Here is a 21,017-nt window from a genome sequence, read left to right as displayed (position 1 = left end):
TTTGTAATACATTGTTCCTCTTCATGGATAATTTGTTTCACACTTTCTGTTGTAGAAGACAAAAGAGTTGTAGTTAACTGTTTCATTCACTCTAGAACACCAACGCGAGATTTCAGAACCATGCTGGCGTGACGAAGAAAGAAACAGCTCGAAAGAAAGAAGCCTGGGTTCCCAAATGCTTATTCTTATGCCCAACGATATGCACCAACCTCAATAATATGCTCTAATCCTTACCCAACGGATCGAGACAGCTTTATTACTCCTAACCCGAGAGTTTCAGAGGGAGAGCTTAACCCTCTTAAACATTTCGCAATGCACAATTCCAGGGATGGTTTCATACCAACATTGTGATTAAAGACAAAGCTTACTATCATCGACTTTGATCATGCCAATAGGTAACTGATTAGGAGTTTAGGACATTGAACAATGGTCCAAACACTTTCGTTGCATTTCTTTGATACGGAAACCATCTTACTAATTCCTACTGGTAGGTAGGGGGTTTTAGGTTGGTCATGAACATCCGAAGGTGCTGGACTGCTGGTATTTGCAAGTCCCACCACGCCACTTTTGCTTAGTAAGTGGTACCATACACGCAGTAATCACAAATTTTTAGAGTCGAATTGGGCATCATCTTGTCAGGTCTTATGTTATGGACACCAGTGCTTGATAAAACATATGTATTAAGCTGTGGGCTTGCATTTAACGGGAGAAGCAAATATGGACAAGGGAAGCGTCATTGTGAAATGATGTGCGTGCAACTGAGACTTATCCAAGATAAACAATCGTAGGATAAGTTTTGGTGTGCGTGTCCTTTGGGTAACCAAAGTAGCTTTGTAATCAAGCTTGTAATTTACAAGTGATCAGCACATATCAATAACATAATCATTAATCAAATTGAAGAATTGGGTGGAGCATTTAAAACACATCACCTCCAGAGTCCATACTTTTACGAGCTTGGATCCTGCTCCCTACTCTTGGTGAACTTCAGTTGTATCAATTTGTCCAAGATGGCAGGCTCCAATGGAATAGGATCAAGACACCGCTCCGCACATGTAATAATTACCTGCAAACAAACAAAAATTAGAGTAAAAATTTACAGTTGCATAACGCAGGGGCAAAAAAAGCCAAAGTATCCATATAGTCCAATACGTCTGACCATGAAGCTCCTCTATATGTTTAACCTAATTTACATCGAGGCGTGTTCGTACCCAACACATATACAAAGTGTTTGACACAACGAACTATCAAAAATTGAGGTATATCATATACACTGTCCGACAGACACTTGGATATGTATCTGACGCGGATTATTTTCAAAATATGACGTGTCCTGTAATATAGATATTAACAAATATTAGCACAATCTGGAGATAATATTGATTGATACAGATTGGAAATATCAGAATCAATCTCCTAAGATTCTGCTATATATTGTCAAATTTCCCTATATACTGGAATATTTACCACCACAAGGACAAGATCAGCAGCAATTACAAGATCAGCCAGTATGATTAAAAAAGATGAACCCCACCCCACGAAAGTTTGGAAGAGGTATATGATGTAAGGCCATAGAGTATAGAAGTAGACACAGTGCACCTTCTGGTTCACTTCTTTACTCGAGTTATGCGCCAACCGAGTGGAAAACCAGATTAAGTAACCAAACAGAGTTGCTGGGAGAAATGCAAGAAGATGGCAACGGTAACACTCATATCACTTGATATATTTGAATCTCGCCGTAACCTCATACTTTAAGTCAAGGGGTTCGATTTCCTAATCTCGCTGTTCCTAGTCCAGTTTTACTTTCTTCCTTGCTATAATATTTCTGGTTTTCTTGGCTCCACAGAGATCGAGCTGCGACTCACGGTATTTGTAACCAAGTTAGCATCATCGTCTACTTTCGACCATGCATACCAGAACCCATTGAAAAATGGTCCTATATACACCTTGATTCATTTGACAGCTAAACCCCTCCCTCCCCAGTGAAAACAATCTGGTTTTTTTACCTCATCCAACAAGAAGTCGATGGCAGCTTCATCTTCAGCAATTTCTTTTAAAGGAGTCCGAAGAAATTGGATATCCAACTGAATTTGCTGAAATCCACTCCGATTAAATGTTTGGAGACGAACAAATTCTTGCATGCTCTTAAGGCAAAGTTTTACGATAGTCGATATCACCGATTCCTGGAAATTATTATATCACTTGTGAATTCAAACCCCACAAATCACACAGTAATTTATAGTTCATAAAACAATTAAATTTACCAATAGCAGGAAAATAAATACCTGTGTGTATTCTATTTTGGTAAAAATCTCCATTTTTTGCTCAAACAGTTTTGCAAGGTGGTTCTCTAAAAGTTGGCTCCTGGCACGTTGAGTATTGGAACGACTACTTTTATCTTCACGCATTGGATTGCTTCGGGAGGAAGTGGTGCTCCCATTGCTGTCAGATCGACGATGCTTCCTGAGAACTCCACGGGGTAAAATCTGCTTTGCTTCTGTTCCTACGGCTTCTAGCTATAAAAAACATGAGAATCAGAAGGGTCGTGTTATTGACACTTGCATTGAATTAACCTAGTATTGTTATGGTTTTTAAACCATGGTGGAACATTAAATTCGAAGAAACTAAAAGTAATACAAATGCAGCAGTAACCCCCTCCCCCCTCCTTTCTTGTCCCTCTCTCTCCACCCATACCTCTCCTCGTCAAGATAGAAGAGCAAGATTTAAAGATTTACATACCTCTTGAAGAAGTATATCAACAGACATATGAACTTCTCTTGGCTCCTTGTGCTGTTAAATCATTCAGTAAAGTAGTCAGACCAGGCCTCTCACCATCTTCTCCTAAATCCTTCTTTAAAATCCAAATAAATATAGAGTTAGTCACTAACCTTGACCCAATTAGGTGCTGTAAACCTCTTTCTGAGAAGATTGGATAGTTTTTGACTTTTCATATTTACATACTGCATTGAAATGGTCCTTTCAAATGAGTTTCTGACTAAAATTTGGGTAAAGGTGCTGCAAACTACGACCAGAGACTCAATAACCGAAATCAGATTAACAAATACAATTCCAAACAAATGCAAACTGGATAAAGAGTTCTACTGTCTACATGAAATGCACTAACAGGACACAACTCTTCCTATTCCCAGAAAAGTACGAGACTCTTTTAGTCAAATAAGCCATGGGTGTTCCCCCCTATACCAGAGAGGAGAAATCTTTGAGCCCTCTTATAGTGATGTCAAATGGGCCGGGTTGGGCTAGCCTGGCCCCCAAACCATAGAGCCTCACAATTGAGGGACAGGCTAGGCCTACCCTTATGTACACTGAGGGCCGGGCCAGTACTGAAAATGTGAAGCCGTTACTCACCCCCTCAGCCCTCTTTTTAGGACTGAGGGTTGGGTACGAGACCCGGGCCTACTTTATTTGATTACCCTCTGTTTAGTTTACATTGCAAAAATATATTTATTATTCTTCATTTCATTTTGTTTATTATATTTTATTTTAGATAAGTTCTCTCTGGAAGAACAAGAATCCCATACATTAACACATAACTTGACATTTGACAAAACAAAAGTTCAACCTTTATGCTATATATCAGCACCATGCCTTACCCAACAGTCACCGTCTCACTGATGACAACTGAATTCGAAGAAGGTAAAGAAACACATAATGCAAAAGGTCCTACAAGGCTACAATCTGTTGGTCTCAACTAACATTCATTACAAGATAACATGTTTCCAAAATAACAAAAGGGCAGTACTAAAATTAGTGTCAGTAAGAACCAGCATTGAATATACATATTTTACCCTATCATCATATAAGTAAAGCTTCGAAATCCTAAGGGCATTGCATGTATTTTGGTATAAAATAACTAAACTATAAGGGCTTTAATGTGGGCCTTAGAGGGCCGGGCTGAAGCTTCTCTAGGTCCCTCAAGCTTTTGAGTGCCGGGCCCAGCCCTGAAATTCATGATGGCTTGAATTTGAGGGCTTTTTCGACAAATGTGTCAGGTGGGTCAGGCCAGGCAGAGGGCCAATTTCGACACCTCCTTAGGCAATTTGTGGCCCTTCCTCCTAAAAATCAGCAATTTTCTTCTGTATTTTGTTTTCAGGATGCCCCTAATAATCAACGAATGGCAAGTAAGGTGACAACTACTGTCAGACGTTTGTGTGCCATATAATAAAAAAAAGGGGGGGGAGTGGAGTGTTAATCCTCCTCCCTGCTGTAGACACCTTATAATTTAATGAGTCAAAGATTAGCAAAGAGTGTTAGGAATTTGTATGTACACATACAAGTTGGAGAAACTTTTCACCAGCTGACCGGAACATTCGACATATCTCCCCCGGAACAAATGCAGGTCCATATTCATAGCCACGGACCCCACCACCAGAAAAGGAAGTGGCTATTTCCTACACATTGAAAACTTAAATTATTGTAAAAAGTACCAGAGAAATCAGTACCAAGGGATCTTTCATCAGAAATACACTGGCAATGATAACTCAGAGTAACTTAAACTTCAACTACCCAGCAGTCTTATACCTCAGTAATTCTAGGAATGGCACTTTGTTCAATGAAAACAGAAAGCTGGGCGAGCACAAGAACAAGTCCAGCAGAAACTTTTTCCCCTTGTATCCCTTCCAGCACACGTTGATCTTGACTAGTCACACTACTGCTTCCCGTAAGCAAATTGAAGTGATCGTCAAGTGTCCTGAAGAAGTTCTGGAAACCTTCTTGCACCCAATCAATAATGAAGTCTCTTATCTTCACTAATAGCCCTAGATTATCATCTAGAAGCTTGCGGAAGTCCTGGAACGGGCAGGAGAGTAAATAAAGGAAAAGCAAAGGATAGCACAAACATCAATAAGAAATATACGAAAAATAACTTTAAGATATTTGAACAAGCACTTCCTGTCTGAAGGTGAATAAAATGAACCAGAAGGCCCTGAAGTTATGACAGCAGTTAAACATAAGAGTTTTGGAATTAATGTTCTAAGCCGTCAAATAATTATGTAGAAATGTCATACTAATACACATTTCACAACATAAAACTAATGCATAAATGCTATTGAAATATAATTGCAAGTGGCAGTAACGGGGTACAAACGTGTTGTTCAACTCAGGCTACCTAGAATATGGAATGCCCTTGACCCCTTGTCTCATAGGTTTGTTGAGGAGAAAGAATATCAGTTGAACTTGATACTAGTGTTGCATTTCATGAGATATTGCATGCGAAGCAAGAAAATGGTAATGGAGAGGGGGATTGGCTCCTACAATCATAGTCTTAATTAGATACTCCAACATACCAATATAATCTATGGCATTGCTTATCTTACCAGTAAGACATCCATGCTTCCTTGAATCACTGCTTTTTTACTGCCCTCCAAAGCAACCTGCAAAGAACTTTCTCCTTCCCCCGCTTCCTTTGGCTTCTTTTGGGCTCTAATGAGGGTTTCTGTCAATTCCACAACAAATCCACCTCAGAACATAAAGCCAATTTAGGAACAAGAGGGTAACTTGCAGACATGCTGGAGTGGAATTGGATAATTGGCAAAAGTGTTTTCATGCAAATCATTTATAAATAAGTAGGCATGCTTCTTCAATTCAAACTATGCCATTAGTCTAAAATGATTTTTTTGAGCATCCACATTTAAAAAGGCAGTGTGAGGCGCCATTAACCTCGAAGTGCAATCAGAGTACGGCTCGAGGCTTACAGTTTTTGAAGAGCTCCACGAGGCCAACGCCTCAAAGAGTCGAGGTGTACGCCTCCTTATCCCGTGCTAGAAACGAAACCTTGTGAGGGATTTTCTTGATTTTTATTGTGTTTTATTTTGCTTTACTAACTTCTTCTCAGTGTTTGCCACTCCAATATAGTATATGCCAAAATCTCTAGAAGGTGCTCTTTAAACACTTCAGTCCTGTAGCTTTTGACCTCTCAAGCCCGAAATCTCTAGATTTTGAATCAAGATAACTCTTGTTGACTTATGCTATCGCTGCTTCCTAAAGATTTCATACAAAGAATCCCACCATATACACGAAACATAGGATTTGCTTTTAATTTGAGTCACACACTTTGTGTATATTTTATTGGATTTACATTTACTTCCATTTACTATAAGAAAACATTGTTCTTTTATGTGTCGTGTTATATTTTTGTTTATCTTGACTTTCGAATCCTCGATGATTATGAAATACACAAACCAGGTTATCTTTTCAAATCAAGAACTAGTAATTTCGAGCTTAAGGAAAAGACCGCACGGCTCCTAGGGTAAAGAGAAGAGGCAGACAGTTTTAAGATTAACTGTCAACTGGTTTAATATGCTGAAGGAGATCTGGTTGTACAACAATGTTGATTATGATATTATTTTTCTTTTATCACTTGATTGATGTTCTTTGTTAGGTTATGTGAGGATCTCCCTCATTTTGGGTATCCATGCTTGTACTTAAATCTTCAATTCTAAATGACTTCTGCTTTCTCTAGCAATAACCTAAAAATAATTATTAGACGCTACCAAAATCTCACTCAAAGTATATATGCATCAAGGCAATCAGCAAATTATTTGGTACACTTAGCAATTTAATCACCTGAGACATCGTGTAGTAGATGAGAGAATGTGTTTGCAATATACTGCTTCATAGAACCATGTGCAGCCTGAAACCACGTAAGAAAGTAACATTATTTTCGTACTTCATACTTCCACATGAAGATTTGTAATTTACTGCAAAAGAAATGTGCACGTAAGAGTGTAAGACCGTTTATTTTCTATTAAAATTTAGATTTTATTGGTAAAAGGTAATATAGTGATATAACTAAAAGATGACATCAACACCAAAGAAAATGGCCACTGACTACGCCAAGGAACGATCCTAAGATCACAATACACCCATGTACCCCAACCAAGCAGACCAAAAACAAAAGAAGGGAAAAGCAAAACAGAGACAACGGAAAGCAAAACCAAAAGCAAATATAGAAAAGGTTAAAAAAAAAAAAAAAAAAAAAGGCAGAAACTCAAGCACCACCACCATGGTGGAACTACCAAAGTCCCAATCTAGAAGTGGCACCACCCTGTCCCATCCACTTGCAATGAAGACTTGTTCATCCCCATTTTCCCGGGAACTCAGGAGAACCCCCGCCCCCAAAGGTTAGGGTTGGATGTGTACTTCATCCTCGACATCAATTAGATCATCGTAGTATCTGTGAGAGATTTGCGTGAGTCATTAGATAGGTGGGACACTTCATGGGGAAGTGTTCCCCAGGTCGTCTGGGGTCCCTTAATCCCCACAGCCTGGATTTTTTTGAGGTTTTCCTTATTGTAATTTTCCTATATAAGAAGTGTAAGAGAAGGCCGAAACTAATTAAGCCGGACTCTCTCCTTTCTCTCTAAACTTTCTTCTTCATTAGCAAACATATAATTTTACTGTATCTACTATGATCTGTCCACCTCCACTTACTAGTTCTTTTGTTAGTTTCTTGCGTCTCTTTCATCCGAAACCTCAATATCTTGCCCCTAGAAGTATCAACTTGTGCACCCACATTTACCAAAGTCCAGAAATTGCTCCTCCTCCATATAATTGAATTTTTTTGCATTCTTGGTTAACTTGCTAACTTAAATCTGAATTGTGGCCACCACCTCCTTGCCCTTGTAAGACCGTCTACTAAAAGGGAAGGGAAAACATAATACTAGCCTACAGCTAGCATAACAAAAAAAAATTATCCTCCTTTTTTCATAACAATTACATTCTGAAATTCATCATGACAGTGCCATCAGTTATAGATCATATCAACTGAAACAAAGGGGAATACCTCAAGAGAAAAACTAGGGAGAGCAGCCTCAGGCAACACCTCGTCCATTGCTTTTACGTCTTTCCAAGTAACTCCTGCAATGAGTCCAAATAGACATTTGTACTTTCAAGAAACCGTACAGAAAATCCAAGCCCTTAAAAAGGGAAAAGAAATAGTAATTCCATATTATTAGGTCTTATTAAAACGAAAGATCTGATTAACGAAGATTTTTTACAAATAATGACAACCTTCAATTATATCTTCAAATTAACAGAGACGGTAGCATTTTCTTGGTCACACTTGGCTAGACTACTTTTTTGTTAAATAACAAGTACATACTAGTGCGTCAAGCCATTAAGTAATCAATTTTTATTGACATGTCATGATCTATTTGACATCTTTTATACCCTTCCATAAGTTACTTCCAGTATATTATTGTTGTTCTCCAAATCTCTAATTATTATTCTTCTCAGAAAGTGTGGCATGTTTGTACGAGTAGGAAAAGTCAGTATAGGAGGTAGGGAAAAGGGTACACAAAATACCATTTTCAGGAGTTGGTTTGCATACTCAATGTGCTTGTAGTTGCAAGCCAAGTGTAGGCCAGCGTGGAATCCAAGCTGAAGACCAAGCCTACCACATTTTTGCATCTCGCCTTATTATTTATTTTTTTATTTTATTTTATTGAAGGCCTTCCTAGCAGTTTCCGAGAGAAACTATATCAAATACATCTCAAGTGTTTTATTACTACTGCTTATGCCCTATCTCAACAGCTAGTTACAAGTTAACAAACAAATATGGATAACAAAGTTGAACTTTCCAACTAGTACAAAGGTCCAGCCCATAGATCCAGTAATCAAGCACGTATAGGCATATATATAGCTTATACGAATCACATATCGATTCTTAACATAAAGCAGAGATGAAAAACAAGTTTTTAAAAGTTTTCAAAAATGTAGATGATGTCAAAATCATGTGCATGCAAGGATTAGGCGAATGACAACAGCATAAGATGAGAACAGAGCCACCAAATTATAGTTGGAAGAGCAACTTCAGTGGAAACAACTATATGGTAAAAAACAGAGGCTTACGGAGCATTTCCAAAAGACTTCCAGCAGAAACTTTTTCCTTAATGTGCTGCTGAATTGTTTCAAAATGCCTTCAATAAAACAATCAAATAATAGTAATAAATACAATGGTATTCCAGCAAATAAATAAAAATAAAAATACAATGGTACATCTTTTCAGATGCTTGGGGGAAAAAAAACTTTACTAAAGTCAACACGGTGAAAAGAATCGAGTTGCACACATACTTGGTAAACAGGACTACCGCAAGTTCAACGAGCTGTTTTTCTGATTCAGGAAATATTACTCGATAAGCACGTACAGCCTCCACGAAATTACGAACGGAAGCCTAGGTAATTTTTAAAAACACTATGGTTCATTAGTCTGATCAATATAATATTTAACTATGTGAAATTATAAGGTGGCAGCAAGCATAATCACAAAATAGCCATCGAGCGTAAAGGAGTTATCTGCGACCCATAATAAGATATCAAGAAACCTTTTGAATACCGAGCAAAAAATTGGCATCCAAGAGTCGTTATCATTCCCTATCAATGCTACAAACAGGAAAAGATTTAGCAAACTATTCTTCAAGCAATTGAGGAAGAAACTATTTGCTCATGCAACTGAGAAAGATTGAAGGTTCTCAAACAAAATGTAGCAATGTTACCTATTTAATAATTTAATTGTATGGAAACCAGAGAAGTACCAATACAAGTCAGCAAAAGTAGAAGCAGAAAGCACCACTAGTCCATTAGCCATATCAAATACAGGGGAGATATTTATCGAAAAATAATAATAATAATAATAATAATACATGGGAGAGGCGTGCATAGATCGCAAAATCTCTAAGATGTTAGCTCAATAAGGGGGTGAAATGGGTGAACCATAATCCAAATAGTCGACCACCATTAGCACAGGATGGAACTAATTTATCAAATCCATCAAACAGTGCAACTTGACTAGAAAGATTAAACTTAGACCACCCAAATGCCCAAAAGATTAGCTGTTGCCTCTATGAACTGTTTTTCTTCCTTGTTTTTGTGATTGATAAGTATGTTTTGTTTTTCCAGAGAATTAGTAAGAGAAATATTCACATACACCAAAATTTGAAAACATCCATAGATTGCAAAATCTCTAAGATGTTAGCTCAATAAGGGGGTGAAATTGGTGAACCATAATCCAAGTAGTTGACCAACATTATCACAGGATGTAACTAATTTATCAAATCCATCAAACAATGCAACTTGACTAGAAAGATTAAACTTAGACCACCCAAATGCCCAAAAGATTAGCTGTTGTCTCTACGAACTGTTTTTCTTTCTTTTTTTTTGATTGGTAAGTATGTTTTGTTTTTTCCATAGAATTAGTAGAGAAATATTCACATACACCAAAATTTGAAAACATAACTTTTTGCAACAAACCCACGGTTGTATAACAATTCAACCAAAAGTTTGTGGAGTTTGTTGTTACAGCAATCCTGTTCCGAAAGTCACTTCTGTTGGAAGTCTATGAATACAATGTCACAACAACTACATGTTATTATGGTCATTGTTGAGAATCACGATGGGTTCATATATGTGTATGAACAGTAAGGCAGCTATAAGGGGAGTGTCTTACTATAAAGGGAAAGAAACAAAGTAATACCAGTATAGAACTATCTAACTAATTGACCAGCACAAACAACAATAAACGTTGTTATCATTATGTGGAACTTCTTCTGAACAGTGTTGTCATGGCGATCTCCATGGAGAACACTATTGCAATGCGCTGGATAAGCGCAACCACCTTAGATAATGGCGCACAGACTAAGGGCTCAGCATGGCATGCCTTTGTTGCTTTTTCACCCCTCAAAGGTACCCTTAAGATCATTTTTTATTCTGATCAGGACTCTTAAGACTATCCAACTCTCTTAAATAATTATTATTAGTAATAATGGAGATTATCACTTTATGTTTGTTTTAGAGTTTTTTTCCCAGCTTTGAGAATTGTTTAACACGACCTTAACTCGTCTAAAATGGAAGACCAGACTTACAAAAGAATAAAGTTCATCTCATTTATGAGGAACTTCTCTTGTAAAGCACTTGTCTCTTTACATCTACATGGAGGATAGAACTGGAGACAAAGTAGCAAGTTCATAAGATGCATAATTGCCGATGGTGCAAGTACTAATTTTTGGCACGATAAATGGTTTTATGGTAAAATCTTTATGGCTAGTGCCTGCAGCTAGAGCTATCCTGCAATTCCCTGAGCTATCCGAAAGATAAAAGCCTCAAGTCAAAGTGTCTTTCCATCTACATACAAAGGGCTAAAATGGAATGCTACTAGTTTCCTCATGAACTTTGGCATTGAAGAATAGGTCTTTAATGGATATTATCACTTCCTCCAAAGAAGCATTAACCTCCCCTCAAAACCCCATTATTCCTTTCCAGCCATAGGCCCCAACGACTGCACAGGGTATCATACTCCATATGCATGTGTCTTCCAATTTTAGACTGCAAATACAAAGACCATGAGGTTAACACACCTCTCACCGAATCTTGACCAGCCCAAATAATTTATAACCCTGAATGAGAGAGCACAAAATTCGCCAAGAAAAGGACAACGAAGGAGGATATGATTCATCGACTCGCCTTCTCTCAAACACAAAGGACATAATACCAAGAGCTAGTAAAAGATTTCCCCTTATTGTCGATTGACCAGAGACATTTATCTTTGACCGGTCTCACAAGTGTGATGGAATCCAGCACGTTTGTTAGAGCTACCACACTCACTATATCCTTGTTGGGGAGAGTTGTATCAATACCCATGTTCCAAACAATTTTAGCATTATCAATCCTTATAAAACTCTTCCCAAACTTTTAAAATGCCTTTCCAAACCCCGATCCCGTATAGACTAGTAACCGGGCAATTCAACCACCATAGATGGCTCTCACCAAACCTAACAGCGGCATGTTAAACTCATGGAAGCTCCTGATACCTAGGCCTCCATTCCTTTTAGATTGACACATTGAGTTCCAAGCAACAATGTGGTATCTATGCCTTTCCTCGGTATCATCCCAAAGAAAAGATATGATGATAGCCGCCACCCTATGAGCTACACTAATTGGCATATGAAAGAGAGACATAGAGTAAACAGTAAGGCTAGACATCGTGCTCTTGATCCAAATGATCTTACCAGTTACCACTATAGGAAAGAAAACACACTTTCCACCCCACTAGTTTGTTGCTATATCTCTCAATTGCGTCACCCAAAATGCCTCTCTCCCTATACTATGCCCCAAGGGAGGAGGATCTAGGTGTCTAGAAGGCAAGGTGCCCACAACACAATCAACAGAGAAAGCAAGATGATTCAGATTGTACCTCTTACTAACACCACAGATCGTACTCTTACCATGTTCACCTTAACACTAGACACTGTTTCAAAACAACACAAGATACCCCTCATAATCTAAGTTGATCCATGAAAAAAACCATTGTATCGTCCACAAACTAGAGATGAAAAATTAAAACTTGCCCCTCACCAGCTTAAAAACCATCCATAAGACCCAGTTGAGTCACTCTATCAATCCTCTTACCAAAAACTTCCACAACCGGAAGGAACATAGATAATGGAATTTTTTTGTATGGTACCTCTACCTTTGGAACTTTTGGAAAAAAGCAGGAGAACAATAATAAGAATTGAAAGAAATCATACTGCTCTAAGGCTTGCAACCAAGCCAATCGGACACACCTTCTCACCCAACCCCTCCAACGCGCTCCAAAAGCCATACGCTTCATGATATAATTAAGAAAGTCCCAACTAACATCCAATGAATTTTACTTGTAACTCTATCATCAAGCTTCATTTGCCATCTAACACCACATCCAAAATTTGCCACCCAAAACAAAAGCCCTTTGTTCCCAATCACCCGGGATAACACTTTCTTTAACCGAATCTAGAGTACCTTAGAAATTACCTTATAGGTACTACCAAAGAGACTAAAAGGGCGCAAATCACCGATATGTTCAACACCTTTCTTTTTAGGGATAAGTTTCACAAAAATAATGTTAGGACTATAAGCTAAAAGACTGGTTTCATGAAAATCCATTACCATCACCATAAAGTCAACAAGCACCACATCCCAAACTTTTCTAAAGAACTCAATGGGAAAGCCATCAAGACCTAGGGATCTATCACTTTTGAAACTTTTTATGGCTCCCCAAACCTCTTCCTCCATGCTATCCTCCAAAAAACCTCTTTCCTCATCCGAAGTACGAACAACGTCAGGGCTATCAACAAGCGGTCTGATGGGATTTGGTTTAGTATACAATTTTGATTAGTAATCAACAACCTTATCTCTGCGATCATCTTCCCTGATCATCTCCTCCTCCTCTATAACAAATCTATCAAGATGATTCTCTCATTAGGCTTTGGCACAATTATGAAAAAAATTAGTGTTATGTTCTCTCTCTTTAAGCCATCTAAGGGCATCACCAATGGGGCCTTTATATGGCCCTCTATCTTCAAAATTGAGGGACCAAATACAAAAATGGGCTTCCAATGCAGTCCCTATATGAACCTCTATAGTTACCATCCTTGAAAATGATCTTCATTTCTATTACAATTTTGAAGTACCCGGGCCGTTTCACGAAATAAGGAAAAATATACCCATATAGATTTCAACCGACTAGAAACTAGTTTAGTTGGTCAAGGACGTACTTAAGATGGCCAATATCCTGGGTTCGAGGCCCCACCCCAACAATTTGCAATTTTTGAAAACTGTTTATGATATAAAACACTGAAATCATAATTTTAAAACTTTGTTATTTGGGAGACTCGAACATGCAACCTACCATTCCTCAAGCCTATGATGCACGGATACTCCTAAAATATCATTGCACTCGTATCGGTCCTGTACGATACCGATACGGGTACCGGATACTTCTAGGATACTTGTTCCTTACCCAAAAACAAAAAAGAATCCCAATAAATTTTGAGAGAGAGGCTGGCGGAGGAGATTTAGCAAAATTCTTTCACTTGAATGACCAAAATTTCCAAATCTCTCTTCTTTCTCGAAAGAGATTGAACCTCTCTAAATGGATTCCAGCTAGAATCCCTGAAATAGACCTGATCCGATAGTTCTGCTCTATTGAAAATGTAAATTGTTTCTTGAGGCTTCAAGCTGTATTGAATTTGGCATGTGTTATAATAATTTTTCGCATGTTCCTGACTTACTTTACTCAAAGAACTACTAAGAGATTTTTTAGAATACACATTTTAAAATATTCCTAATAATTAGCCGTACCCGTATCCTAATATTTCAGAAAAGTCATATCGTACCCCGTACTGGTGTCGCCGTATCGGTACCTGTACCTGTATCCGTGCATCATAGCCTCAAGCTAATCCAAGTCTCGACCATTACCACCAGTCCAATGCCTCTTGGATTGTTAACCATCTCAGGGCTTAATTCTTGATTTTAGAGGTTGCATTGTAGCACCCCTCATTTAGAGGTCCTTCATATCACATTCTCCTTCAACCTAACCTCTAAAATGCTGACATGACCCTCTATTTTGAGGGCCTACATTGGTGATGCCCCAACTCCAGACTTACATCTCCAAGACATTTCCTCGAGATAAGAAACCTTCTCAAATTTCCCTTTCAACTCCTGAGGATGAAACCTGTCCTCCCTTGCAAGAATACCCTCTTCTTCCTTCAAATCTAGGGTTCTTATCTCACTCAGAAGCTTTTCTTTTTGCCTCCCAAATTCATGTTTATTTTATCCTTGATTCTATCTTTCAGATGTCGTAACTTAGTGGGAAAACAAATACTCACCCTATCACCACCATTCTCTGCTTCTGTCGAGTAGCTTAGGGTCTGCGAACCACATTAGCTGCATGTCCCTCGCATCTCTTTCACCAAGCCTTAGTTCTCTTCTAACATCACAGTGTTGTTGGAACATTAACTACAACTGAATAAGGACTTTTGGATGTGGCGCCAAAGTGGTCGGACTTGAACAATAGGGTAGACCGTGTCTGAAAGTGGGAAAAAGGGAAAAGAGCAACCACAAGAGCAAAGATCTCAGATTGAGGAAGAATATCAGTCTTGTGGCAACTCCATCATATTCATGGATGAGCCTTTGAAAAGACTAAATTTCCCTCACTTTGTTGTTGAAGACAGCGTGAGTATATTGATTCAGATGAGCAGTTATGCCTGCATGGTCTGTTTGGTGAGCCTGCAACTTTTGTTAGATTTTTTTTTGTAGGCGAACGATCTTTCCCCTTTGTGTGACCTAAATCTAAATATGAATGATGCACAAATAAGCAAAGATATGATCTTGGGACCTAATTCCAGATATCTATCTCGGTTTTGAGGTTTTGACAACTTTAAATATATACACATATATAAGAGATGAATAAATGTAATTTTTAACATTACATCAACAACTATCGGTCAAGGACCAAACCCAAAATACCCAAGTGCACCCGATCAACCCATGCCAAAACAAGGAAGAAGCAAGAAAAAGGAGAATTTTAAGTAGCCCAAAAAGGCCTGAAAGAAGCCAAAAAAGTTCAACTAGAAACAGGACAAAATACCAAAACCAAGAAGGAAGATCAAAATTCAGAGTTTCTCACACAAGAACTCTAAGAGAAAAGCTATCAACAACTCTAAATTTGGCCATAAACATCCCCGACAGCTTTGAAACTATAAGCCTAAACATAAAAGATTCTAATGAAAATATAAACATGAATTCCAAATTTAAAAATAACCTAGAAAAATAATTAGTCTAAATAACCTAAAATTATTAATTAAAATCCATAAGAATAAAATAAGAATAGTAACTTCTTTGGACTGGAAACTGAGGATTTGTAAACCCTAGAATGCATTACTGAGTCTTTGTTAGGTCCCCCTTTTCACGAGGTCCTTCACGTTAGTATTTTTTTTTCGCTACAGGCCTTCTAATTCCACCTCTTGCCATTTCCAGTTTTACATACAAACAGAATGTAAAGTAATAATAACGAAATCTAAGGGGGTAAGAAATGGTAGCTAGATATCCAAGAGATCAAACCAAATTCTGGGCCTTAAGTGAAGCTTAAAAATAAATTAGTGCGAAACCTACCATGTTTTTACTACTTTCTGTTTCAGATGGTATAACTGGAACTGAATTGGAAAATCTTCCTTGTTTAGTAAGTTCATCAGAATCGGCTTCTACCTTACTATCTTTTATCTGAAGGTCCACAAGGAAGTGCTCTAAATTCTCAAGTAGCTTATCCTTTAATGAATCCACCTGTAAACAACACATAGCACATTCATATTACACAACAAAAAATCACAAACTAAGTAATTAGACTGCAGAGTTTCACACACGTACTAACACTTAGTAGATTCCACCCTTGAGCAGATAAAATTAAACGTAGGATAGTAGAAGAAAATATAGGCAACTCAAAAGAAAGTGCATAAGAATATTTCGTTGATATAAAGAATAAATCATATCTTGTGATATGACTTTAAAGAATTTCCAATAAATTCTTGGCAAAATTCTTGGCAAAAATGACCAGCGTTGTTGGGTGCATATGGAGATGAGTTAAGGGCTGATTATCTGTGAGGATGTTCTCATGATGATCTTCACAAAAATTCAGCCCGTTTGAATAAGTTGCCTAAAGAGCGTTGCAAAAGCGAATAATGGTGAGACGTTAGATAAATCCTAAACATAAATACAGCCTTTGGCAATGTTAGACACATCGAAATGGGTTAACTTTTTGTGAGGATGATCTCCATGATGTGGATAACATACCCACAAAAAACAGCACTTAAGTCTTCTCCATATGAGCGACAAAAAGCGTGTGCCATCTTAAAGTGTCATTTTAGTGTGTCATAATAACCCTCCCCTATTACAAATCGATAGATTGTAGCGTTTTGAAAACTTTGCACAACCTATGTACAACTTTAACATGTTAATAAGAAACCAAAAAGCAAACAAGAAAGCATTGTTAATAAGGTGAAAGAAGAAGAAAAGGTGAAAAGTTGCAGTACTGACCGGGACATCCAATTGCTTAAGAAGCTTTGCTGCTTCTGCTCTTGTTTCTATGTGTTCAGAATCTGAAAAAAGCTTTGCCTGAAAAGGGTATTTAGTAATACTAAAAAAAAGGAAAATATGATATACCTTCTTGACTGATTAAAATCAAGTACTATGAGCACTTTCCACAATAAAGCCAGTAGTGTGTGTAGTAAAATAAATGGTTAGTATCTCGAGCAATGTTTGGTTAAACTAGTCACTGAGCCTAAGATATCCCACACAGGACAAGTGACGGGTGAGGTTTAATCTCCTACTTCAAAATTTGTGGTAGGAGTTGATGCGGAGCATGCAGCACATGATGTACATTGTGTGAGCCCATAGGCTTTTATCATGTTTTTCAGTTGGTTGATGTTTATTATGATATTGATAGAGATTAAATGAGAGATATTTGGGGTTATTGATTTGTTCAATTAAAGTGTGGATTTTGATACAATTGTTGCTTCTGCCAAAAGTTAATCCCCATTTGGAGTCCTTACACTTTAATCATTAGTTCAATAAGTAAACAAAATAGTAAACATCTAAAATGTGTGGGAGTGAATCCATCTTTCCTATTTGAGAAATATTTTAATTAAAACTATTTATTTTTCTACTAGAATCATGGGACTCCAATTTATTTGATGGCACCATGCCTACTAAAGCCATGACTATGAACAACTTGTCATGCCTCCGGCTTGCCTACAAAGTTGTGCTTCAGTGCAATCTGCCTCACTTGTAAAGCACCACAGTTTAAGTTTTTGGACTCTCATAATTCGGTGTTTGCGTGTAGTCTCATTGGGAACGTCTCGTTATAAAAAAAAAAAAAAAAAAAAACCCCGACACCGACTTACGAATCAAAAGAGAATGTCGCAAACACAAAAATATGATTATGCTGTGGCCCTTAATCTTTATTTGAAATGTTTTGACATTGTTGTCTTTATTCAAGTATTCAAGCATTGAAAAAGAAAATAAAGATAAGTAATTGGAGTTTTTGTAAACTTTTAGATAAGATGGGTGTGTTGAATGAGATGCCATGGGGATGTATCTAAGTAATGTAAGAAACATACAACCCAGACGGAGTCGGATGCACCACATCATAAGATGCAAGAACAGATGGGAGCCATGAGTTCAAGGGATGGTAGGGTACACAACAACCTTCTATATTAGATAGATTAGACAAACGATCGCGTGCCTAGGGGCTAGGTGGCCCATAGCCCACCTTCTATCTAGCGCCTTCTAGAGCACTGAGGTGCATTGAGGGTGATTTTCGCAGATGTGGTTACTACGTGTTGCCCAATTGAAGGTGGGTTTTCCCACCTTACAGTGGGAATGCTGTTATGCTAGTAGACACTTAAAAGTACACAACTAGTGAACTAGATGGTCCGAAAATGATAATTAAGATCACAGGATTTTGGTCCATAACGACCATGAAATTGACAGTGAGTCACTGACATACAAAATCTGCTAAGTAGGAAGAGAAATAACTCTCCATTTCACTTTCAAATTAGATACAATGAGTTGCAGATCTCTTTGCAAAAGGAGTGATATGGCTTACTAGAGAGCCGAACTTTGAGATTGGAAAACTTTAATCCAAGAGAAGGATTAAGGATTTGTTTTAATTACGAACGAGTTTAAAAAATTAGAGAGTTGACCTGAAGGTTTTTGATGATTATAGCAATTGCTTCTTCAGATTCACGTTTACAGTCCTGGAAGGATGAGTCTCCATATGCCTAAAAGTAGAAGCATAAGAAACATGGCTTCATCTTAATAAGAATGCTATACAGTCAAAAAGAAGAACAATCAAGTAACAAAATAACCTTAAAAATTGGCATTGCTCCAGTAAAATATCTGACCGCATCAGCATAAGCTTCTGTCTTGATACACTTTCCAAGTCGAGTAGGAAGATCATATATAAACTGCTCTTTTCCACAACAGATACATCTGTGTTAAGGTAAAACACAGCCACCGGAACACAAACACTAGAAGGTTTATACCTGAACTTTACGTAGAAGGTTTCGGGTCCTATGCAATTTCTCTACATGCTCTCTCTTCTCAAAAAGGGATGTGTTAACCACGTCACTTTTAGATTGCACAGACATAATCTGCAATAATAAATTATAATAAGCTGAATGCATTTACCAAGAAAACCAAGATTTATTAAATAAACACCTTCTCTAGGAGCTGCTCCATGTTTGCCTCCATACCCACAATCTTATTATTCATCCTGTCAGCAGTTTGGTAAATGAAAGCATGAATAAATAAGCTCGTCATATCTAATTCATTATTATTTTATTATTTGCTTCACCTTTTAATTGTATCAGTGGCACTAATAAACTTATTATAATTCTCGTAAACAAGCATTTGCAAATCCGTATCAAGATTTTTAATCTCAGCAGCCATTTCAACATGTTTCTGAAGAAGTCCTTCCAAATTAGACCTATGAATCTGCATATTATTTAAAGAACAATAAATTAATAATAATTAATAATTTTAAAAAAAAAAAAAAAAAATACGCACGAGAAGGTTCATGTATTGATCTGGATCGAAAGAAGTAGTGTTGATGGAGTCTAAAGAGGAAATAGACTTGACAGAGTTGGAATTAAAAGAAGAAGAAGAGTTGTTGTAATTATTGTTAGAAGTTGAAGTTGAAGAAGGATCGGGAGTGTAGAAACTGGAGAGTAGATCTCTCATTCTTTTAGCTTTATCGTCCATTACTTCGCCAGTCGCGACCTCATTCTCCGCTGCTACTCCCATTTTCATATGAAATCAAAAATGAAAGAATCAATTTGGCTTTTAACCGATAGTCCGATATATATATATATAACGACCGAGATCCCGCCAGTTATAAATGAGACCCGTGATTTTTATGTTTATTGGAAAAAGTGGTGGGGCCTATGTGGAGGTAATTCTTCGTTAGTAGGGTCGGACTGTTGACTTTTACGACGTATATGCATGAAAATTTTGTGACTGGGTCATTCTCTACTCCCATCTTTGTGAATTGATTGATTGATCTGAAATTGAATGAATGAATTCACTTTGATATATATCCTGGAATCCTGGATCGCCCCCTGCAAACACCTTGCTTCCCTAAGTCGTTTAGAAACTGATACCAACATACTTCACAAGAAAAGCATGATATATGATTCAAAATATCTACACTGATCTCAAAATTATTAAATTATTTTTAGTATTTTGTGAGATATATGATTAAAACGCCAATAGCAACTGTAGTGGGCAAATATGGTACCTGTAAATATGTTCATTTTAGTATTTTAAAACTCGAGATATTAGCATAAACTCGTGGGTGTTTGAATTGTGTTGCAGATAGAAGGCGGAAAATGAGAAAGAAATATAAGGGACATGTGTCAAAGACTGACTGGGTCCAAACCAAATCAGGACACTATATAAAGACTGGAAGAACATTAGAAAGAGGATCATGTTTTCATTCAATCCAGATTACAAAAAAATTGTAAAAATAGGAGAGAGAAAAAGAGATTGTAAACTTCTATCGCCAATCAATAAAACTTTGATTCAATTCATCTTCTTCATTCTTTCCATTTATTCATTCTTTTCATTCATTCTGATTCATCAGTAAGATTGTGTGATCTTAGAACATTTAAGAAATGTGTTCTTAGACATCACATTGGCGCCGTCTATGTATCTAGAACAAGAATTTTTTTGATTTTCTTCTTCTAAGATCAAGAATTCATAGGGTTTCTACAGATTTGAGTGAAGGAAATGCGTTAGAAGAATCTGAGTTCGGCTACAATGGCTCCGAGGAAGAAAACAAATAATAAGAGAATGGAGAATGATAATCAGTCGAATACAAGAAACACAAGAGCTTCAGTAAGTCGAAGGGAGTTGGAAACAAATGTGGAAGTATCGTTTCAGGAAGTGTTGAAAAAATTGAAAGAGTTAGAGAGGTAGAATGCTATTTTATTAAAGGAGAATCAAGAGATGAAGAAAGGTGGTCCAAATAATGTAGTTATGGATTTTCAGGAGGAAGAAGAGGAGGAATGTAGTTCCAAATTGGGTAGTCGTCATATGGGCAAGGCATCCATAAGAAATGAGAAAGGGGCAAAAGTATCGCCAGTAGCTGAAATGCTGATACCACAACCCATAACCAAGGAGATGATACAAGAAAT

The 21,017-nt window shown here is 37.4% G+C and overlaps 1 protein-coding gene across 2 annotated transcripts; it reads right to left on the bottom strand.

The window, feature by feature from the left end:
• Nucleotides 1–736: 736 nt before the first annotated feature.
• Nucleotides 737–19,664, bottom strand: LOC147510427 (Vps51/Vps67 family (components of vesicular transport) protein). Of its 2 annotated transcripts, none has more exons than XM_086602404.1 (20): nt 19,390–19,664; nt 19,178–19,317; nt 19,042–19,096; nt 18,867–18,974; nt 18,690–18,788; nt 18,525–18,602; nt 16,858–16,935; nt 15,940–16,107; nt 9,088–9,188; nt 8,866–8,933; nt 7,799–7,872; nt 6,580–6,646; nt 5,331–5,449; nt 4,537–4,803; nt 4,290–4,406; nt 2,886–2,957; nt 2,737–2,787; nt 2,283–2,513; nt 2,004–2,180; nt 737–1,063 (listed from the first exon to the last, which is right to left on the bottom strand). In XM_086602404.1, exons 1-20 carry the CDS (start codon nt 19,630–19,632, stop codon nt 947–949), a joined length of 2,430 nt encoding a protein of 809 aa, XP_086458530.1. In that variant the 5' UTR covers nt 19,633–19,664; the 3' UTR covers nt 737–946. The 2 variants fall into 2 exon arrangements, with proteins under 2 accessions (XP_086458530.1, XP_086458531.1); XM_086602405.1 differs by having other exon boundaries at nt 16,033–16,107.
• Nucleotides 19,665–21,017: the final 1,353 nt, after the last annotated feature.

Source organism: Coptis chinensis, chromosome 3 (genome assembly GCF_015680905.1).
Source record: "Coptis chinensis isolate HL-2020 chromosome 3, ASM1568090v1, whole genome shotgun sequence".
NCBI lineage: Eukaryota > Viridiplantae > Streptophyta > Magnoliopsida > Ranunculales > Ranunculaceae > Coptis > Coptis chinensis.
Note: the sequence above shows the minus strand (reverse complement) of the source record. Positions and strands in the feature narration are given on the sequence as shown.

Bases quoted from the DNA above. Each gene is read 5' to 3' on its own strand.
- LOC147510427 (XM_086602404.1), bottom strand. From the start codon at position 19,632: ATGAAAATGGGAGTAGCAGCGGAGAATGAGGTCGCGACTGGCGAAGTA. The intron at 16,936-18,524 runs GTCAACTCTCTA...TACCCTTTTCAG, and splicing joins TAATCATCAAAAACCTTCAG to GCAAAGCTTTTTTCAGATTC. The intron at 16,108-16,857 runs GTCAGTACTGCA...TGTTGTTTACAG, and splicing joins TTAAGCAATTGGATGTCCCG to GTGGATTCATTAAAGGATAA.